The sequence below is a fragment of the Nicotiana sylvestris genome, chromosome 1, assembly GCF_000393655.2.
Source record: "Nicotiana sylvestris chromosome 1, ASM39365v2, whole genome shotgun sequence".
Lineage (NCBI taxonomy): Eukaryota > Viridiplantae > Streptophyta > Magnoliopsida > Solanales > Solanaceae > Nicotiana > Nicotiana sylvestris.
The window spans coordinates 37,031,021-37,050,964 of NC_091057.1; the positions used below are offsets into that span (position 1 = coordinate 37,031,021).

At 42.3% G+C, this 19,944-nt stretch overlaps 1 protein-coding gene across 1 annotated transcript; it reads right to left on the bottom strand.

Annotated features, from left to right (window-relative positions):
- Window positions 1-283: 283 nt before the first annotated feature.
- LOC138868790 (uncharacterized) lies at window positions 284-1,472 on the bottom strand. Its single transcript, XM_070146363.1, has 3 exons — window positions 1,352-1,472; window positions 707-924; window positions 284-619 (listed from the first exon to the last, which is right to left on the bottom strand). Exons 1-3 carry the CDS (start codon window positions 1,470-1,472, stop codon window positions 284-286), a joined length of 675 nt encoding a protein of 224 aa, XP_070002464.1.
- Window positions 1,473-19,944: the final 18,472 nt, after the last annotated feature.

Below are 19,944 nucleotides of genomic sequence, written 5' to 3' on the forward strand. Positions count from 1 at the left end.
TCAATATAAGGCCTGAACACCTTGTTTATCAAGTCCATAAACATCGCTGGGGCATTTTTCAAGCCGAAAGACATCACCAGGAACTCATAATGGCCATATCTATTACGAAAGGCAGTCTTCGTGACATCTGAGTCTCAAATCATCAATTGATGGTACCCCAATCTCAAGTCGATCTTAAAAACACCCTAGCACGCTACAACTGGTCAAACAAATCATCAATGCGTGGCAACGGATACTTGCTCTTGATGGTAACCTTATTCAACTGGCGGTAATCAATGCATATCTACATGGTTCCATCCTTCTTCTTCAAAAATAACATTGGTGCACCCAAAAGCGATACACTGGGTCTCACAAACCCCTGTGCTAACAACTCTTCAAACTGCTCCTTCAACTCATTTGGAGCCATACGGTACGGTGGGATAGATATAGGTTGGGTACCTGGAGCCAAATAAATGCCGAAATCAATGTCACAATCTAGCGGCATGCCTGGAAGGTCAGAAGGAAACACATCGGCGAACTCCCGGACTACTGGCACTGAATCAATCATTGGAGGCTCTATTGTGGTATCCCAAACATATGCTAGATACGCCAAACAACCCTTCTCGACCAGATGTCGAGCCTTTAGAAAAGAGATAACTTGACTAGATGAACTAACAGAGGAACCCTTCTACTCAGATCTCGAAAACTTTGGCATCACTAAAGTAACAGTCTTGGCATGACAATCATGAATAGCGTGAAATAGAGATAACCAATCCATGCCCAAGATGACATTGAAGTCGATCATGTCAAGTAACAGAAGGTCTACTCTAGTCTCGTAACCACAGAATATAACCACACAGGACCAATAGATCCGATCCATAACCATGGAATCGCCCATAGGAGTGGACACATAGATAGGGGTACCCAAAGACTCACGAGGAATATCTAGGAAATGAGCAAACAGAGACAATACATATGAATATGTAGACCCTAGATCAAACAATATCGAAACATACATACCGCAGATAGAAATAGTACCTGTGATCACGGCATCTGGTTTGGCCAAAAAAGCATAGAATCTGGCTGGACGCCGGCTGGCTAGCCTCCGCCTGGATGAACAATAGCTGACTGACCTCCCACTGCCTGGCCTCCACCTCTAAGACGACCCCTACCAGCCTATACCCCACCTCTGGGTGGTCGGGCAACTGGTGCTGCGATTATGTGCTGATGGCCCTATTGGACTGCCTTGCCCCGAAGCCTGGTCAGGTCCTCTTCATGTGACCCATATCTTCACACTTGTAACAACTCCATGGAACCATAGACTGTTGTCCTAATGCCTGACCCTAATATCCCGAATACCCACTAGAAGAACCCTGAATGGCTGGTGGGAGATATGAACTCTCTAGCATAGCACTGAAGTAGGCACTGGAAGAACCCTGTCTATCGGAGGAACCCTGAATAGCTGGCGGACGATAAGAACTCTCCGGCACCATACTAAAAAAAGGCCTCACTAGAGCACCTCGAGGAGGTAGTGGTGGTTCAAAATATAGGGGCCTGTTGGGCTGACCCATCCCAAACCGACCTCTGCCCCTAGCTGGGGAACCTCTAAACTCTCCAGAGAATCGGTTCCTCTTGTCCTGCTACAACTGCTCTTTACCCCTCTGGTGGTAACCCTCAATCATCCGAACAATCTCCACTGCTAGCTGATACTCAGTCCCCATCTCAACCCCTCGGGCCATGATAGCTCTAATACCGGGGTGTAACCTCGCAACAAATCTGCGCACTCTCTTTGCGTCCGTAGGAAGTATCATGAGTGCATGTCGAGACAACTTAGAGAATCTCGCCTCATAGTCGGTCACAGACATCTGACCCTGCTCAAGCTGCTCAAACTGACACCGTAACTCTTCCATCTAAGAGGGTGGAATATACCTGTTCAATAGAAGCCGTTTAAACGGATCCCAAGTCATGGGAGGAGAACCTACTCGTCTGTCGAGAAGGTAAGACTACCACCATCTACGACCCTGCCTTCTAATTGGAAAGTGTTGAAATCCACTCCATGGGACTCCAATATCCTCATATTGTGTAGTCTGTCCTTACACCTATCAATGAAATCCTGGGCATCCTTATGACGCTAACATCTGAAGATAGGAGGGTGTAGCCTAGTCCATCTGTCAAATAACTTATGCGGATCGCCGACCGCAGCTGGTCTAGGCTCAGGTACCACTACTGTAATTGGTTGGGCACCGCCTGTGGGTAGAGTACCAGGAGTTTGATATAGGGCAGCTGCATGCCCAGGAGCCTGAGCAGTAGGGGTCTGTGCTTACCTCCTACCTGAGATGTGGCTGGGTCTGCTGGAGAAAAACCAGCCTAAGTCATAGAGTCTATGAACCGCAGCATACAGACCATGACCTCCTAGAAGCCTGGTGCTGTCATGAAATCTGCCATGGTAAGTGCTGCTATGGGCACCTCGCCCTGCTCCTCAATAATGGGATCCTCTGTTGGATCCGCCGATGGTACAACTGGGGAAGCTCTAGGACGCCCTCGTCCCCAACCTCGGGTCGGTGCCCTCCTCCGGCATCTGCCTCGACCTCTAGCAACAGGGGGAGCAGCTCCTCCTGGGTCTAGAACATCCTCTATAAGCGTTCTTATCATCTGTGAGAGAATAGAAGAAAGAAATTTAGTATACCACCAACTGCACGATAGAAGATGAATAAAGATTAGTTTCCTAATACCCTATAGCCTCTTGAAGATAAGTACAAACGTCTCCGTACCGATCCACAAGACTCAACCAGGTTTGCTCATAACTTGTGAGACCTGCATGAACCTAGTCCTCTGATACCATATTGTCATGACCCAAATTCCATATTAGGTCGTGATGGAGCAAAACACCGTTGTTAGGCAAGCCAACACTAGTCAACTAGTAAATCCTCATTTTAAATAATTAGTACGTGAGAACTTCTCCTTATTTAATAAGAAATTAGGAGTTTGAAACTTAAGCATAATTAGAGGAAGGTAATAATTACGAACTTAAATCATGATAGTTGTCCAAAATCACGAGATTACCAATATGTGTGCCAAGACCTAGTGTCACGAGTATAAGGGCAATCTAATAGAATATACAAAACCATACTATCCTACTGTCCAAAAAGGAAATAGACATGAAAAAGTAAAGACATAGAAAAGACTCCAGCTGCTGCAGAACGGCTCAAAGGGCAGCTCACCGGAAGTCTCAAGCTAAGGAGTCCACTCTACGTGCCGGACTGATGGCCAGATGCACCTACCTCAAAGCCTGCACAATCAAGTGCAGAAGTGTAGCGTAAGTATATAAAAATATATACCCAGTAAATATCTCGTCTAACCTTGAAAAAGTAGTGATGATGGGTCGACTTCGACACTTACTAGAGCCAAAATATGATAATGTGAAGTTGCAAATTTAAAAGCATAGCATATATAGATAATAGCCAAGCTCAAACCAGAACAATAACCGAGGAATTTCCTCCATCATATTTAAGAAGGAAAGGCACTTTCTCTATTTAAAATAACTAGAGTACAATGAAATGAAGCATACAAGTACAAAGATTTCCATTCTGTTATCACACACAATTACCACTGAGGACGTTCGGCCAGATCTAACATAAAAGTAAAATGTGCACTGCCAAGGATCGAACGACGCGAACAATAGATGCATCTATTCACCCTACTCGTAAATCATACATGCTACGCGGTAAAAGCATAACCCCCCTTGCAAATCATCCATGCGATTCGGTCAAACACAATTTTTATCATTTGAAATACAATATTTCTTTGATTTATTTTCAAAAACGAAGACAATTCTCTTGAAGCCTTTAAATCTTTATATTTTCTTCAACTTAATTACTTTCTTATAATTAGCACATATAATCAAATAGTAGTGTCCACAGAGTTTGGTGTAAATCTAGAACTACCCGGACAATAATAGAAATAGCAGCTATGTGCGGACTCTCGTCACTTCGTGTGTTTGTAGCCCCCACAATTAATCACATATTAATTAAGTTCACCTATGGGAAAATTTCTCTTTTACAAGGTTAGAAAAGAGACTTACCTCGTTTCGAGCCTACTTCCAACTCAACAATACGCTCAACCCTTCAAACCGGAGCCGCATGATCCGAAACTATTCAAATAGTGAAAGAACCAATCATTATAGGCTTACAAGTTCATATTCTAGCTATTAAAGTAATTATCCAACCCCAAAGGCAAGATTTCTAAAATTTACCCCCGAGCCCACGTGCCCGAATTTCGGAATTTTTTTGAAGAAAGTTGTTACCCATAACTTAAGGATCAAGAATATATGATTTTTACTTTATTCCATAACGAATTTCGTGGTTAAATTTTATTTTTACCAAAACTCTAGGTTTTATTTTAATCCCATGATTTTCATTAATATTTGTGTGTTAATCTACCCAAAAACCAAGTTTAAACACACATTAAGTAGAAGTAACTTACCTTACAAATGCTACGTTGAAATCCCCTCTTTGGAAGCTCCCAAATCACCCAAGAAATGAATGAAATGTGTCAAAATGACACATTTTCCGTATTAAATGAAGGAACTACCTTCAGCGATTACCGCACCTGCGGTTAGGAGGCCGCATATGGGGTCTCGCATATGCGATCTTGCATCTGTGAGGGGAAGTCCGCATCTGCGGAACTTGGCCGGGCTAGCTGGGGTTGCTTCTACGGTCTGGGGACCGCTTCTGTAGAAGAGGGGCCGCATCTGCGGTTCTTGGGATCCACCCCTTTAACTGCACTTACGATGGATGGGCCGCTTCTGCGGTCTCGCACCTGCGGCTGGCCAACCGCAGGTGCGGTTATGACAGAACTGGAGCTTCAGCTCCTTCTAAAATTTTCTAACTCAACTCGAGCCTCGTCCGATTGACGCTCGGGGCCCCTGAGGCCCCGCCAGAACACACCAATAATTTTGAAATGATAAAACGGACTCACTCAAACCCTCAGAACACCGGAAACAACATTAAAACTAGGAATCACACTCTAAAACCAATTGATTCAAACTTATGAATTTCAAGTTCTTCAATTTACTTCCAGCATACCGAAACGTACATATACTACTCGGATGGACACTAAATTTTGCGTGCAAGTCTTAAATGATATTACGGAACTATTTTCGGTCTTGGAATTCTGTTCGGTCCTCGATATCACCAAAAACCCGCTCCAAACCAAATTCAAAGAACTTCTAAAATCTCATAGAACCAACTTTCACTATAATGCGCTAAAACGCTCCCAGGTCATCCAAAATCCGATCCGGACATACGCCCATGTCCGAAATTATTATACGAACCTATTTGAAGCATCAAATCCTGATTCTGAGGTCGTTTACTCAAAATATTGACTAAAGTCAAACTTGGCCTTTTAATCCAACCTTAAGGAACCAAGTGTTCTGATTTCAACCCAAACTCTTCAAAATCCTGAACCAACCATCCCCGCAAGTCATAAATTAATTAAAGCAAGTACGGAAAGTTTTATTTAGGGGAACAAGGTTCTAAAAAGCAAAACGATCAATTGGGTCCTTACAAGAACGCTATTTTGCGATATCGGCCTAACTCCGTTGAGGTAAGTGTCTTGCCTAACCTTGTGTGGGGGAATTTCCCCTTAGGCATAGAGACTTATGTGGAAATTGTGTGATTGGAAACCATGTATTTGAGGTGACGAGTACGTACTTGGTTTATATGTGCAAATTATATCAGTTAAAATTCGTAGACACCCATATGTATTTAATTGGAAATGGGTGACACTTAGTAAATCCTTAATTGTCATGCTTCATTCTTTGTTTGTCGGGATTGTATTTATATGATAATTTGGTATGATTGACACTTTGATTCTCATGTGAATTTCATGTATTTGTTGATTTGATATTTCCTAGAAATAATTTTATTATGTATTTTCCATCCGCAAATAATTGATTAATTAAGTTAAAAAGAGGCATTAATATAATTATCGAAAATTTTGGATTAAAGAAGGTGTTGTCCTATGATGAATTATTTTTCCATCCTTATTGTTGTTCTGAGGTTTTATACGTTGTGTGGAGCCTTGGGCTTTTCGTTGTAAAATTAATTGATTTTGTTGTATCTTTGGAATTGGTTGTGGCCTATCGGCAATTTGTAATATGAATCATTGTATTGTGTTGTTGTGATAATATTCCGTATAAATTATTGTATAATTTGAGTTAATATTATGAGGACATAAGGGTGACATTTTGTTGTTGATATTACATGGGTACAAGGGTGACATTTCACTTTGGTTATGTGTGTTGGGATATTATCTGGGCGGAGTGATAAGGGTGGCTATTATACGGAGCGATAAGGGTGGCTATATGAGCGATAAGAGTGGCTATAGGAGAGATAAAGGTGGCTATTGTCAGGGATGATATGTGATGATGTGGGGTTATTGTATTGGTAATTGTTATGCGATGATGTGGGGACACTGTGCTGGTGATTTTTATGCGATGTTGTAATTTCCTTGTGATTTGTTTTATATATTGTGCAACTTGTTTTGTTAATTCAGTAAAGTTGATAATAATCTGATACATGTTGAGATTGTGAGCCTGTGGCTGTTGGCAGGCAGATTATTTTTTGACACGAGGTGCCGTGAAAATATGAAAGTGGGCTGAGACCCGTAATTTTTATGGTTATTAAATGAGGGATCAAAAGTTGAAATTTATTTAAAAGAATTATATTCGAAAGATATTTATTTGAGGAAATTATATTAGAAAGATATTTATTTGAAAAAATTATATTAGAAAGAGATTTACTTGACAGAATTATACTCCAAAGATGTTTATTTGAAAGAATTAAATTTGAAAGATATTTATTTGAAGGAAGTATATTCGAAATATATTTATTGGAAAATATTATATCCGAAAGATTATTATTTGAAAGATTTTATAGGCGGAAGATTTATATTTGAAAGACTTGATTAATTGGTTGTACTTGTATTCATTATTTGTTGAGCAATACTGATGGTGTTCTCGTTTTCCTGCTTCTTATATCACTGGTTGATTATTGTTGTTGTTATTAATATTTGTGTTCTATTATTTTGTATGCTATATTGCACAGGTATTAGACTAGTGAGTGTCTTGACTGTACCTCGTCACTACTCCACCGAGGTTAGTTTTGATACTTACTGGGTACCGACTGTGGTGTACTCATACTACACTTCTGCACATTTTTGTGCAGAGCCAGTATTGAAAATATCAGACTCGGACAAAATTAGAGTGTGATCGCAAGGATTCAAGGTAGAGCTGTTTGGTCGTCGCAGTACCTTGGAGTCTTTCCGTTTTATTTTACTGTTGATTTTGTTCAAACGGTATTGAGTATTCGATCCTGAGATCATTTCATGTATTCAGTTAGAGTTCGTGACCCAGTACTACCAGTCTTGGGAGGTTGTACAATTATTTCCGTTGTTTAGTTTGACACCTATTTCTAGTTCTAGTTCTTGTAATATAAAAAAATGGCTTGAACTGTAATTTAAGATCGGCTTACCTAGTCTTAGAGATTAAGTGCAATCATGACGCATGTGATGAAATTTTGGATCATGACATATCGGCTAAAAAATTAAACAGTAAATCCAATTGGCTATTTGTGTAATGATCCCTTTGGCACCTTCTTTCCTTTATCTAGAAGGTAGGTTATTTAGTTAGGCGACAACTATTGATCATAGATTGCTCGATCAAGTCAAATAATTAAATTTTTGGTATGCTTGCCGCAAGACCTTCTCCCTCTTGGTAACTAGCTAATAAAAAGGGGCCACTTTTTTCATTTCACCTTTTTAAAATAAGGAATTTTTATGGAACACCATATTTTAGAGCCTAACTAATATATGTAACTATAATTTGCCTAATTACAGTTCGTAGCTAATGTATCAATTTTGTTGTATTACGCGCTAGATACAATCACGATAGGTTGTATGCATTCGCAATTTTGATGTATCAACGGATATAGTCGTGTTGGATACAGTCACGATAGGTTGTATTCATTCGCTCAATTTCGATGTATCAACGGATACACTCACATTGGATACAACCACGTTAGATTATATGCGTTCGTTCAATTTCACTATATCAACACATAAATATAGTGTATAAATTAATTACACCATATAAATTTTTCTTTTAACTTTGTACATCATCTAGAAATAAAACATCTGAGGCAGAGCTTATATCATCAGTTGAGTAACAATCTGTTAAAAAGGTTACTTGAAAATTGTAGGAAAAGAAGTAACAAGTTAAACAGGAATAACCCTTCAGCAACCAATTAAAATTAAATGCAATACAAAAAGGCTCGCTTAATTCCCATCTTATTGCTTCCACATTTCTTACCCTTAGGACAATACATTTTAAAAAACAAAAACACATAGAACAAACTAATTTCCATTGTTTACCCACTTACCACCTGCGTTAAAATTGATATTATCATATGAATAGAAGAGGCCGTCATTTTTAGGCAGCCAAAAAATTTCATCAGTAGTTGGAGGGTCTCTTGCTGGTTCAAACGCATTAAAATGGGAAATAAATCTACCCCATAATAGTTTGCAAAAACATGTATTTTCCATATTAACTGGAAAGTCATATACTGTTTCTGATACAATTGTCACATTCGCTTGTACTGTTATTGTGCCAGTGTCGCAACTGAGTACAAGAGCTGGTGAATTTTTTGGAAAAACATTTCTAATGTGAATTGTTACACTATCAGCGGAGGATGTTTTGTAGAAAATAAAGAGAAAGGAGAGAAGGAGAACAATGTGATATTTGGGTTCCATTCTTTCGAAATTGTTTGTAGTTGTGCCTTCCTTTGCTACATTTTATAAGAGGAGATAAAATGAGATTTTGAGAATAAGATCTTCATTATATTTTAGTCAAAAATAAATATGAAAAGAGATCTTCATTGAAATTACTTTCTTGGTAGTTACTTAATTAAGACATAGTTCATTATTTAATTTACGTTTTTGGTCTTATTATTTAAAAATTAACAAAATTAGGATATAAAATTGAATACATGGCATCTTAGAAGAAAAACCTTTTCTCAATTGCCTATCACTTCCCCAATCGACCGGCTACTCTCATCTCCGAATAAAAAGAAATTAGGAAAAGAAAACTTTAATGATAAAAAATATTACATATGTTAGTTACAACTTTAGTATTGTAGAGAGTTATAATCTGATCATTGTTTGACTCAAAAGATTTTTAACTCTTTTTAAGCAAATCAATCAAAGATGAAGGGATAAATCGTAGTCAAACTTAATTAATACCGGATCGAAAGATTGAATGACCGTAATTGCAAATTAGATGAGTAGAGCACCAAAAGATCTTATTCAAAATTGAGCGCAGCCTTCCCTCTCCGCAGAGGGGGAAGAAGAATTACAATTGTTTTGCCCTTTTTAAGGTACGGGGATTGAGCTCACTCCTTCTTCTTCTTCATACGGAAAGCCCTCTTTTCTTCCCCTTTCTGGTGGAGTTCTGTTCATCTCCTTATTTTGTGAGGAATCCTCCCCCTTTGGGGTTTACTTGCACTTGTATATATAGTCAAAAAACCCTATTACCCTTGCCACGACCTTGGCGTGCTTGGGGTCGTAAGGTCTCTTGGTTGTTGTTGTGTGGAATGTCTTAAAAGAGGGATTGGATTGACTCTATTGGCTTCTTACCCAGTGGCAAAAATGCGGTCGTGACCGCCCTAATCGAAGTGGTCATATTTTGACCAATACAGTTAGTTCCTCTGTTCGTCGGGGTCATACCTCATCGGGTCCGACGGACGGATCACATATGCGACGTAGTCGAGAGGAATCTGACCCCTCGTTCTGTTCTTTAGTCGTGTACTGCGAACGTATAGAAATAACGCCGATTGAGTTCGAGCGAGGCCGAACTTTTCTATTTCTGTTGATGGCGAAGGCCCTTGGCCTTAGAGATTATTTCAAACTTATCGAAATGACAGCGTCTGAGTTCGAGCGAGGTCGAACTTTTCTATTTCTGTTGATGGCGAAGGCCCTTGGCCTTAGAGATTATTTCGAACTTAACAAAATGACGGCGTCTAAGTTCGAGCGAGGTCGAATTTTTCTATTTCGGTTGATGGCGAAGGCCCTTGGCCTTAGAGATTATTTTGAACTTATCGAAATGACGGCGTCTGAGTTTGAGTGGTTGTGAGAATGTTTTTTCGGTATTCGCGTATCGTCACGATGGTATCAGAATTGAAATGTCGGTAGGTAAACGAAACGGCGTTTCATGCGTGCCATCAATATGACACACGTTTCCGAGGAACTGAAACGTTTCGTGTCCCATCAGGTTCAAATGGCGACTCTTGGGTTACGAGCTTGGGGGATTTATGTCTCTTATAAATAGGAAACCTTGTTATTTGCTTCTCACACTTCAGTGTTCATTTTAATGAAATTCCCCTAATATCTCCTTTTCTGATATCTCGAGTTCTTGCTTACTTTCTTGTTTATTGCAATCTTTAGTTTTTTCACTTTTTTCGGAAAGTTTTTTCCTTTTGGCTAAAAATGGCCAGTGCTTCTTCCCGTGACAATCTTCCTGTCGCCCCTCCGGCAACTGAGGACCCTGTTCAGGCTATCGGGGAATCGGGTATGGTGGAGGATGAGGAGACTCCTTCGGTAGATAAGATCATAACCCGCCCCGGGAGGGAGGCGATTGACTTCAGTATCGGCGGTGGTACGGAACCGGAGAACATTGCTCTTGTTATAAGAGAGAGGGAGATCGTGGATTTGAGGGAGCGATGGGGAATCCCCAGCTTTGTCGAGATACGGCCGAAGGGGAGGAACGACCGAGTTCAATACGACCGCCCCGATTTTGGTATGTTCTACGCCTACCCCTTCATTGTATGGTACACGCTCCTGCTTCCTATGTTAGTGGTGGATTTCTGCCGCTACTACGAGGTGTGTCCTGCTCAACTCTCTCCTTATTTATACAAGTTGTTTCTCATGCTACTCAAATACGCGGAGCTTGCCGGTCGTGAGGTTACTCTGGGCCATGTGCTTAGCCTTTTTGCTCCCGAATTGATTCGAGACACGATAATTCATGCACGTCCTCGGGGATCGAAGGGTCTAGTGGTGAAGATGGATGATAGAATCAATCGTCGCTTTTACGAGAATTTTTTCTACGTGTGAACCGAGTACATTGTGGCGGACCCGACTGGGTTCCCCGAGAGATGGAATTTTGCCCGTAAGTCTACGTTGCTATTTAATAGAATGTTTGATTTCTCTTTTTCTCTCTTTTTTTTTACGTTGTGGGTACTAAATTGTCTTGTTATTCTGTTGCCGAGATGTTTCCTCCGCCGCTTCTTGAAAGGATTCGCGAATGGGTGGAGGCCGTTCTTCCCCATACAGTGGGGGTTCGCACTTGGTTGACCTTTCACGAAAGGTTTGGACTTAGGCCCCCTACAGGTGAGATAGCGTCCTTATTTATTGTTCTTTTCGTTTTTCGTCTCATCTCTTATACCTCGTTTGTCGCTGTTAGGGAGAGTGCGAAGAGTCAGGGCTCCTCAATTGGCCTTTTGCCAGCCGGCTGCGTCCACTCGTCTTGTTGCGGTACCTGCTACTTGTCCTTCGTCGAGGGCAGCTTCGGTCGAATCTGCGGCCTTGGTTGCCCCAGCTAGGACTGCCTCTCAGGACGAGGTTCGTCCTACGAATGAATCACCTTCAACTGGGGAAGAGGAAGGGACATCGAAGAGACGGAAGGTAGAGTTCGAGGTGGCGCCTCCAACAGTGATTAACCTAGACGAGTCTCCCCCAACGGGCTCAGGGGAAGGTGTTGCTGCGGCATCTTCCGTAGAGGCGGAGCGAGTCGTTGAAGCAAACGCCGGTAGTCGGCACCTGGAAACTCCGATCGTTGTAACGGCTCAGCCAGAAGTTCCTGATGTTACTAATGATCAGCGCCCTACTGAAGCAGAGAACCAGACCTCCGGTGCCGCTATAGTGACTTCGGACGTGCCCTCTTTATCTGCGGCGGGTCGCACTCCTCCTTCCGTAGCAGAAAGGGGGAAAGGCGTAGTGATTGACGAGTATGAATCCGAGTCAGACCTGGATCCTGACGACGTAAGAATGTTCAAGGAGGGCCTTACTCATTCGGTGGTTCACGCCGGGGGTTCAGCTCGAGTTCTCAGAATTCCTTCTGACGTGAATCTTTTGGCGCGGGGGAATAACTTGGTGCCGCAATTTAGCCTGTTGTGCTCAGAAGCGAAGAACGAGTCTCTGCGAAGTATCCCTGATGCCGAATTGAGGGATGAGGTGGCCGTTATGGGCTTGAGGGTATGATATATTTTTGGCTCTTGTTTTAGACTTTCCCTATTTGAAAGCATTAGTTTAATCGCTTTTCTTTTTTTTAGAAATATACGGTAGAGGTGGAAAGCATCCGTAGGGCCAACACCTGGTCGAGGATCTTCTTGCAGATATTGGAAAAATACCATCGCTACCACAACAGGTGTCGTGAATTGCACGAATGGTTAAGGACGGACCCTCGTAACCGGGCTCTGGGCGAGGAATTAGAGAGGAGGGATCAAGAGCTGCTGCAGACGATCCGTAGTAAGAGCAAGCTCAAGGAGCAACTCCTCCTCAAGGACGAGGAGCTCGAATTGGGCAAGGGTATTGCCGCAAAATGTGAGTATTTGCAGGGCAAGCTGAGGTCATGCAGTTGGGGATGGACCAAAACTTGGTTCGGGTCGAGACGTTGAGCACAGAATGGAGAGGATAGTTGATCGCGTTGGAGAATAAGGTCGCTGGCCTGGAGCATATTGAGGGAGCCTGGTCTGAGGCCTTGGCGAGGGCGGTGGTTTTAGAAAAAACCATTCGTGTGCTCCAGTCTGAGCTAGAATAGGAGAGGGTGACAACAACCCTTATGGAGGTGAGGCTCGAGGAGCGGATTGTTATGATTGATCGGGAAGCTTTGGTACTGGCAGATCGAGTCGCGGCCCTAGAGGTGGAGAATGAGCAACTGAAGGCTCAAGCTGAATCGTCTCACGCTGTTGTTCCCCGCCAGACCCATGAGCTCTGGGTCTATGCCGAAGCTCAGCGTGACATTTATAAGAGTTTGTTGGAAACGGGCACCGTGACCGAGGCTGCATATGAGGAAGTGCAAGCGAAAGCTTGTGAGGCTCGCATCAACTGCGGGTATGATGCGACGACGTCCGAAGCTAATCGGGGCACGGATGGTGATGATGATGACCCTCGTGGGGACGGTGATGATGACGGCGGTGGTGATGCCAAGTGAAAAATATTTGTACTTTGTTTTCATTTTCATTTCGCTGGTAGGCTGGTAACTGTTCGCTCCGTTGTTGTTGTTTTTTTTATTTGTTGGCCTGGGCTTGTTGTAAGCGGCAATTGTCCACACTCATGACCTTTCTATAATAAAGAGTTCTTCGTCATTTGCCCTGTATCTCAATTTTTTTTATTAATTATGCGGCCTTGGCGTGATACGGGACCTCGTTTCACGAGTCCTGGTCTTTTCTCTTCTGACGACAAAGGCCCTTGGCCTTAAGGTTGTTATTTCAAACTTAGCGAAATAATAACCCGCCATGATTCGAGCGAGTTCGAATCCTGCTTTTACTTTGATGGCGAAGGCCCTTGGCCTTAATGGTGTTAATCCGAACTTGTCAAAATAAAAACCTGTTGTGATTCGAACGAGGTCGAATCCTGCTTTTACTTTGATGGCGAAGGCCCTTAGCCTTAAGGGTGTTATTTCGAACTTATCGAAATAACAACCCGTCGTGATTTGAATGAGGTCGAATCCTACTTTTACTTTGATGGCGAAGGCCCTTAGCCTTAAGGGTGTTATTCCGAACTTGTCGAAATAACAACCCGTCGTGATTCGAACAAGGTCGAATCCAGCTTTTACTTTGATGGCTAAGGCCCTTAGCCCTACGGGTTTTATTTCGAACTTATCGAAATAATAACCCGTCGTGATTCGATGAGGTTAAATCCTGCTTTTACTTTGATGGCGAACGCCCTTAGCCTTAAGGTTGTTATACCGAACTTGTCGAAATAACAACCCGTTATGATTCGAACGAGGTCGAATCCTACTTTTACTTTGAAGGCGAAGGCCCTTAGCCTTAAGTGTGTTATTCCGAACTTATCTAAATAACAACCTGTCGTGATTTGAACAAGGTCGAATCCGGCTTTTACTTTGATGGAGAAGGCCCTTATACTTAAGGGTGTTATTCCGAAATTGTCAAAATAACAACTCATCGTGATTCGAACGAGGTCGAATCCTGCTTTTACTTTGAAGGCGAACGCCCTTAGCCTTAAGGGTATTATTCCAAACTTGTCGAAATAACAACCTCTCATGATTCGAACGAGGTCGAATCATGTTTTTACTTTGAAAGTGAAGCCTCTTAGCCTTAAGGGTGTTATTCTGAACTTATCGAAATAACAACCCGTCGTGATTCGAACGAGGTCGAATCTGGCTTTTACTTTGATGGCGAAGGCCCTTAGCCTTAAGGGAGTTATTCCGAACTTATCGAAATAACAACTCATCGTGATTCGAACGCGGTCGAATCCGGCTTTTACTTTAGATGGCGAAGGCCCTTAGCCTTAAGGGTGTTATTTCGAACTTATCAAAATAACAACCCGTCGTGATTCGAGCGAGGTCGAATCCTGCTTTTTTTGATGCCTAAGGCCCTTAGCCTTAAGGGTGTTATTTCAAACTTATCGAAATAACAACCCATCGTGATTCGAACGAGGTCGAATCCTGCTTTTACTTTGATGGCGAAGGCCCTTAGACTTAAGGGTATTATTCTGAACATATCGAAATAACAACCACTCGTGATTCGAACGAGGTCGAATCCTGCTTTTACTTTGATGGCGAAGGCCCTTAGCCTTAAGGGTGTTATTCCAAACTTGTCGAAATAACAACCCTTCGTGATTCGAACGAGGTCGAATCCTACTTTTACTTTGAAGGCGAAGGCTCTTAGCCTTAGGGTATCATTTCGAGCTTATCAAAATAAAAACCTTCGTGATTCGAACGAGGTCGAATCCTTCTTTTACTTTGATGGTGAAAGCCCTTAGCCTTAAAGGTGTTATTCCAAACTTGTCGAAATAACAACCCGTCGTGATTCGAACAAGGTCGAATCCGGCTTTAACTTTGATGGCTAAGGCCCTTAGCCTTAAGGGTTTTATTTCGAACTTATCGAAATAACAACCCGTCGTGATTCGATGAGGTCGAATACTACTTTTACTTTGATGGCGAAGGCCCTTATCCTTAAGGCTATTATTCCGAACTTGTCGAAATAACAACCCGTCATTATTCGAACGAGGTCGAATCCTGGTTTTACTTTGAAGGCGAAGGCCCTTAGCTTAAGAGTGTTATTCCGAAGTTATCTAAATAACAACCCGTCGTGATTCGAACGAGGTCGAATCCGGCTTTTACTTTGATGGCGAAGGCCCTTATCCTTAAGGGTGTTATTCCGAACTTGTCAAAATAACAACCCATCGTGATTCGAATGAGGTCGAATACTGCTTTTACTTTGAAGGCGAAGGCCCTTAGCCTTAAGGGTGTTATTCCGAACTTATCAAAATAACAACCCGTCGTGATTCGAACGAGGTCGAATCCTGCTTTTACTTTGATGGCGAAGGCCCTTAGCCTTAAGGGTGTTATTCCAAACTTGTCGAAATAACAACCCCTCGTGATTCGAACGAGGTCGAATCCTGTTTTTACTTTGAAAGTGAAGCCTCTTAGCCTTAACGGTGTTATTCTGAACTTATCGAAATAACAACCCGTCGTGATTCGAACGAGGTCGAATCCGGCTTTTACTTTGATGGCGAAGGCCCTTAGCCTTAAAGGTGTTATTCCGAACTTATCAAAATAACAACCCGTCGAGATTTGAACGAGGTCGAATCCTGCTTTTACTTTGATGGCTAAGGCCCTTAGCCCTACGGGTTTTATTTCGAACTTATCGAAATAATAACCCGTCGTGATTCGATGAGGTTAAATCCTGCTTTTACTTTGATGGCGAACGCCCTTAGCCTTAAGGTTGTTATACCGAACTTGTCGAAATAACAACCCGTTATGATTCGAACGAGGTCGAATCCTACTTTTACTTTGAAGGCGAAGGCCCTTAGCCTTAAGTGTGTTATTCCGAACTTATCTAAATAACAACCTGTCGTGATTTGAACAAGGTCGAATCCGGCTTTTACTTTGATGGAGAAGGCCCTTATACTTAAGGGTGTTACTCCGAAATTGTCAAAATAACAACTCATCGTGATTCGAACGAGGTCGAATCCTGCTTTTACTTTGAAGGCGAACGCCCTTAGCCTTAAGGGTATTATTCCAAACTTGTCGAAATAACAACCTCTCATGATTCGAACGAGGTCGAATCATGTTTTTACTTTGAAAGTGAAGCCTCTTAGCCTTAAGGGTGTTATTCTGAACTTATCGAAATAACAACCCGTCGTGATTCGAACGAGGTCGAATCTGGCTTTTACTTTGATGGCGAAGGCCCTTAGCCTTAAGGGAGTTATTCCGAACTTATCGAAATAACAACTCATCGTGATTCGAACGCGGTCGAATCCGGCTTTTACTTTAGATGGCGAAGGCCCTTAGCCTTAAGGGTGTTATTTCGAACTTATCAAAATAACAACCCGTCGTGATTCGAGCGAGGTCGAATCCTGCTTTTTTTGATGCCTAAGGCCCTTAGCCTTAAGGGCGTTATTTCAAACTTATCGAAATAACAACCCATCGTGATTCGAACGAGGTCGAATCCTGCTTTTACTTTGATGGCGAAGGCCCTTAGACTTAAGGGTATTATTCTGAACATATCGAAATAACAACCACTCGTGATTCGAACGAGGTCGAATCCTGCTTTTACTTTGATGGCGAAGGCCCTTAGCCTTAAGGGTGTTATTCCAAACTTGTCGAAATAACAACCCTTCGTGATTCGAACGAGGTCGAATCCTACTTTTACTTTGAAGGCGAAGGCTCTTAGCCTTAGGGTATCATTTCGAGCTTATCAAAATAAAAACCTTCGTGATTCGAACGAGGTCGAATCCTTCTTTTACTTTGATGGTGAAAGCCCTTAGCCTTAAAGGTGTTATTCCAAACTTGTCGAAATAACAACCCGTCGTGATTCGAACAAGGTCGAATCCGGCTTTAACTTTGATGGCTAAGGCCCTTAGCCTTAAGGGTTTTATTTCGAACTTATCGAAATAACAACCCGTCGTGATTCGATGAGGTCGAATACTACTTTTACTTTGATGGCGAAGGCCCTTATCCTTAAGGCTATTATTCCGAACTTGTCGAAATAACAACCCGTCATTATTCGAACGAGGTCGAATCCTGGTTTTACTTTGAAGGCGAAGGCCCTTAGCCTTAAGAGTGTTATTCCGAAGTTATCTAAATAACAACCCGTCGTGATTCGAACGAGGTCGAATCCGGCTTTTACTTTGATGGCGAAGGCCCTTATCCTTAAGGGTGTTATTCCGAACTTGTCAAAATAACAACCCATCGTGATTCGAATGAGGTCGAATACTGCTTTTACTTTGAAGGCGAAGGCCCTTAGCCTTAAGGGTGTTATTCCGAACTTATCAAAATAACAACCCGTCGTGATTCGAACGAGGTCGAATCCTGCTTTTACTTTGATGGCGAAGGCCCTTAGCCTTAAGGGTGTTATTCCAAACTTGTCGAAATAACAACCCCTCGTGATTCGAACGAGGTCGAATCCTGTTTTTACTTTGAAAGTGAAGCCTCTTAGCCTTAACGGTGTTATTCTGAACTTATCGAAATAACAACCCGTCGTGATTCGAACGAGGTCGAATCCGGCTTTTACTTTGATGGCGAAGGCCCTTAGCCTTAAAGGTGTTATTCCGAACTTATCAAAATAACAACCCGTCGAGATTTGAACGAGGTCGAATCCTGCTTTTACTTTGATGGCTAAGGCCCTAAGCCTTAAAGGTGTTATTTCGAACTTATCGAAATAACAACCCATCGTGATTCGAACGAGGTCGAATCCTGCTTTTACTTTGATGGCGAAGGCCCTTAGACTTAAGGGTATTGTTCTAAACTTATCAAAATAACAACCCGTCGTGATTCGAACGAGGTTGAATCCTGCTTTTTCTTTGATGGCGAAGGCCATTACCCTTAAGGGTGTTATTCCGAACTTGTCAAAATAACAACCCTTCGTGATTTGAACGAGGTCGAATCCTACTTTTACTTTGATGGCGAAGGCTCTTAGCCTTAAGGGTATTATTTTGAACTTATCGAAATAAAAACCATCGTGATTCGAACGAGGTCGAATCCTGCTTTTACTTTGATGGTGAAGGTCCTTAGCCTTAAGGGTGTTATTCCTAACTTGTCGAAATAACAACCCGTCAAGATTCGAACGAGGTCAAATCCGGATTTTACTTTGATGGAGAAGGCCCTTAGCCTTAAGGGTGTTATTCCGAACTTATCGAAATAACAACCTGTCGTGATTCGAACGAGGTCGAATCCGGCTTTTACTTTGGTGGCGAATACTTTTCGCAGAAGTCCCAGCTTGGTCAGCATTGCTCGCATCAGTTGGTTCAACTCCACGGACACGAGGTGTCAATATTTTGCACAGGCTTGCGTTGCACGCGTGCTGCAGTTTCTCATTCGATTGGCCATTTTTTTTGAAGACGCCATCGACCAAGAGGGTTTCTGCTGTGCCGAAATGATTTCTTGTTCCTCAGTCTAGGTACCCCTGCGTTCGTTGGCTCCCATGGGTTTCGTATACCCAGTTTGACGGAGTATGGGGGATGAGGATGAGATGTTCCTTGCCTCTGCCCGGCGGCTTTGAGAGAAGGGGAGAAACTGGATTGCAGCACCTTTCGCCTTGTCCGAGATATTCGAAGCCGATAGAGCGGGGAGTTCCCGACCTCGTGAATATGTTTGATTTCTTTTCCCTCAGCGCGCTGCCTCCAAATCTGGTGTGAGTTGAGCTCTCTTCTCGTGTTTCTTAGCTCCGATCCAGGAAGAACTAGGAGTTTTCACTAGAAAATCCCCACAGACAGCGCCAAATTGTTTGACTCAAAAGATTTTTAACTCTTTTTAAGTAAATCAATCAATGATGAAGGGGTAAATCGTAGTCAAACTTAATTAATACCGGATCGAAAGATTGAATGACCGCAATTGCAAATTAGATGAATAGAGCACCAAAAGATCTTATTCAAAATTGAGCGCAACTTTCCCTCTCTGTAGAGGGGGAAGAAGAATTACAATTGTTTTGCCCATTTCGGGGTACAAGGATTGAGCTCACTCCTTCTTCTTCATACGGAAAGCCCTCTTTTCTTCCCCTTTCTGGTGGAGTTCTGTTCATCTCCTTATTTTGTGAGGAATCCTCCCCCTTTGGGGCTTACTTGCACTTGTATATATAGTCGAAAAACCCTCTTACCCTTGCCCCGACCTTGGCATGCTTGGGGTCGTAAGGTCTCCTGGTTGTTGTTGTGTGGAATGTCTTAAAAGAGGGGTTTGGATTGACTCTATTGGCTTCTTACCCGATGGCAAAAATGCGGTCGTGACCGCCCTAATCGAAGTGGTCAGATTTTGACCAGTACAATCATGAGAACGACAATGACCGTAAACATTATGGAAAATAAAAGTGAAAAGATAAAAAAATTAAGTAGAGAAAAGAAATCTAGCAATTAAATACCAACTATGCACCACCACAGCCGGCCCGTTTTTGCAAACCTTTCATCCTTTATCCAAACAGCTTTGGAGGACGACCACTAAGGCAAACTTTTTGTTAGAAGGTTCCCTCACAAATCCTACCACAATCATTCAGTTTGCAAAGTCCTGTTGGACCGTCTTTGCGAGAACCACTAGTAGTAGTTTTAGTTACCCCAAACACCCCCTATGTAATGATCCCCTAAGTGGTCAACCCTATAGGTCACTCGCTTTGTGTTTACATGTGTACTGATCATCCCCTTAATATAATATAAAAAGTTATCTTTTGAACCAAAAAAAAA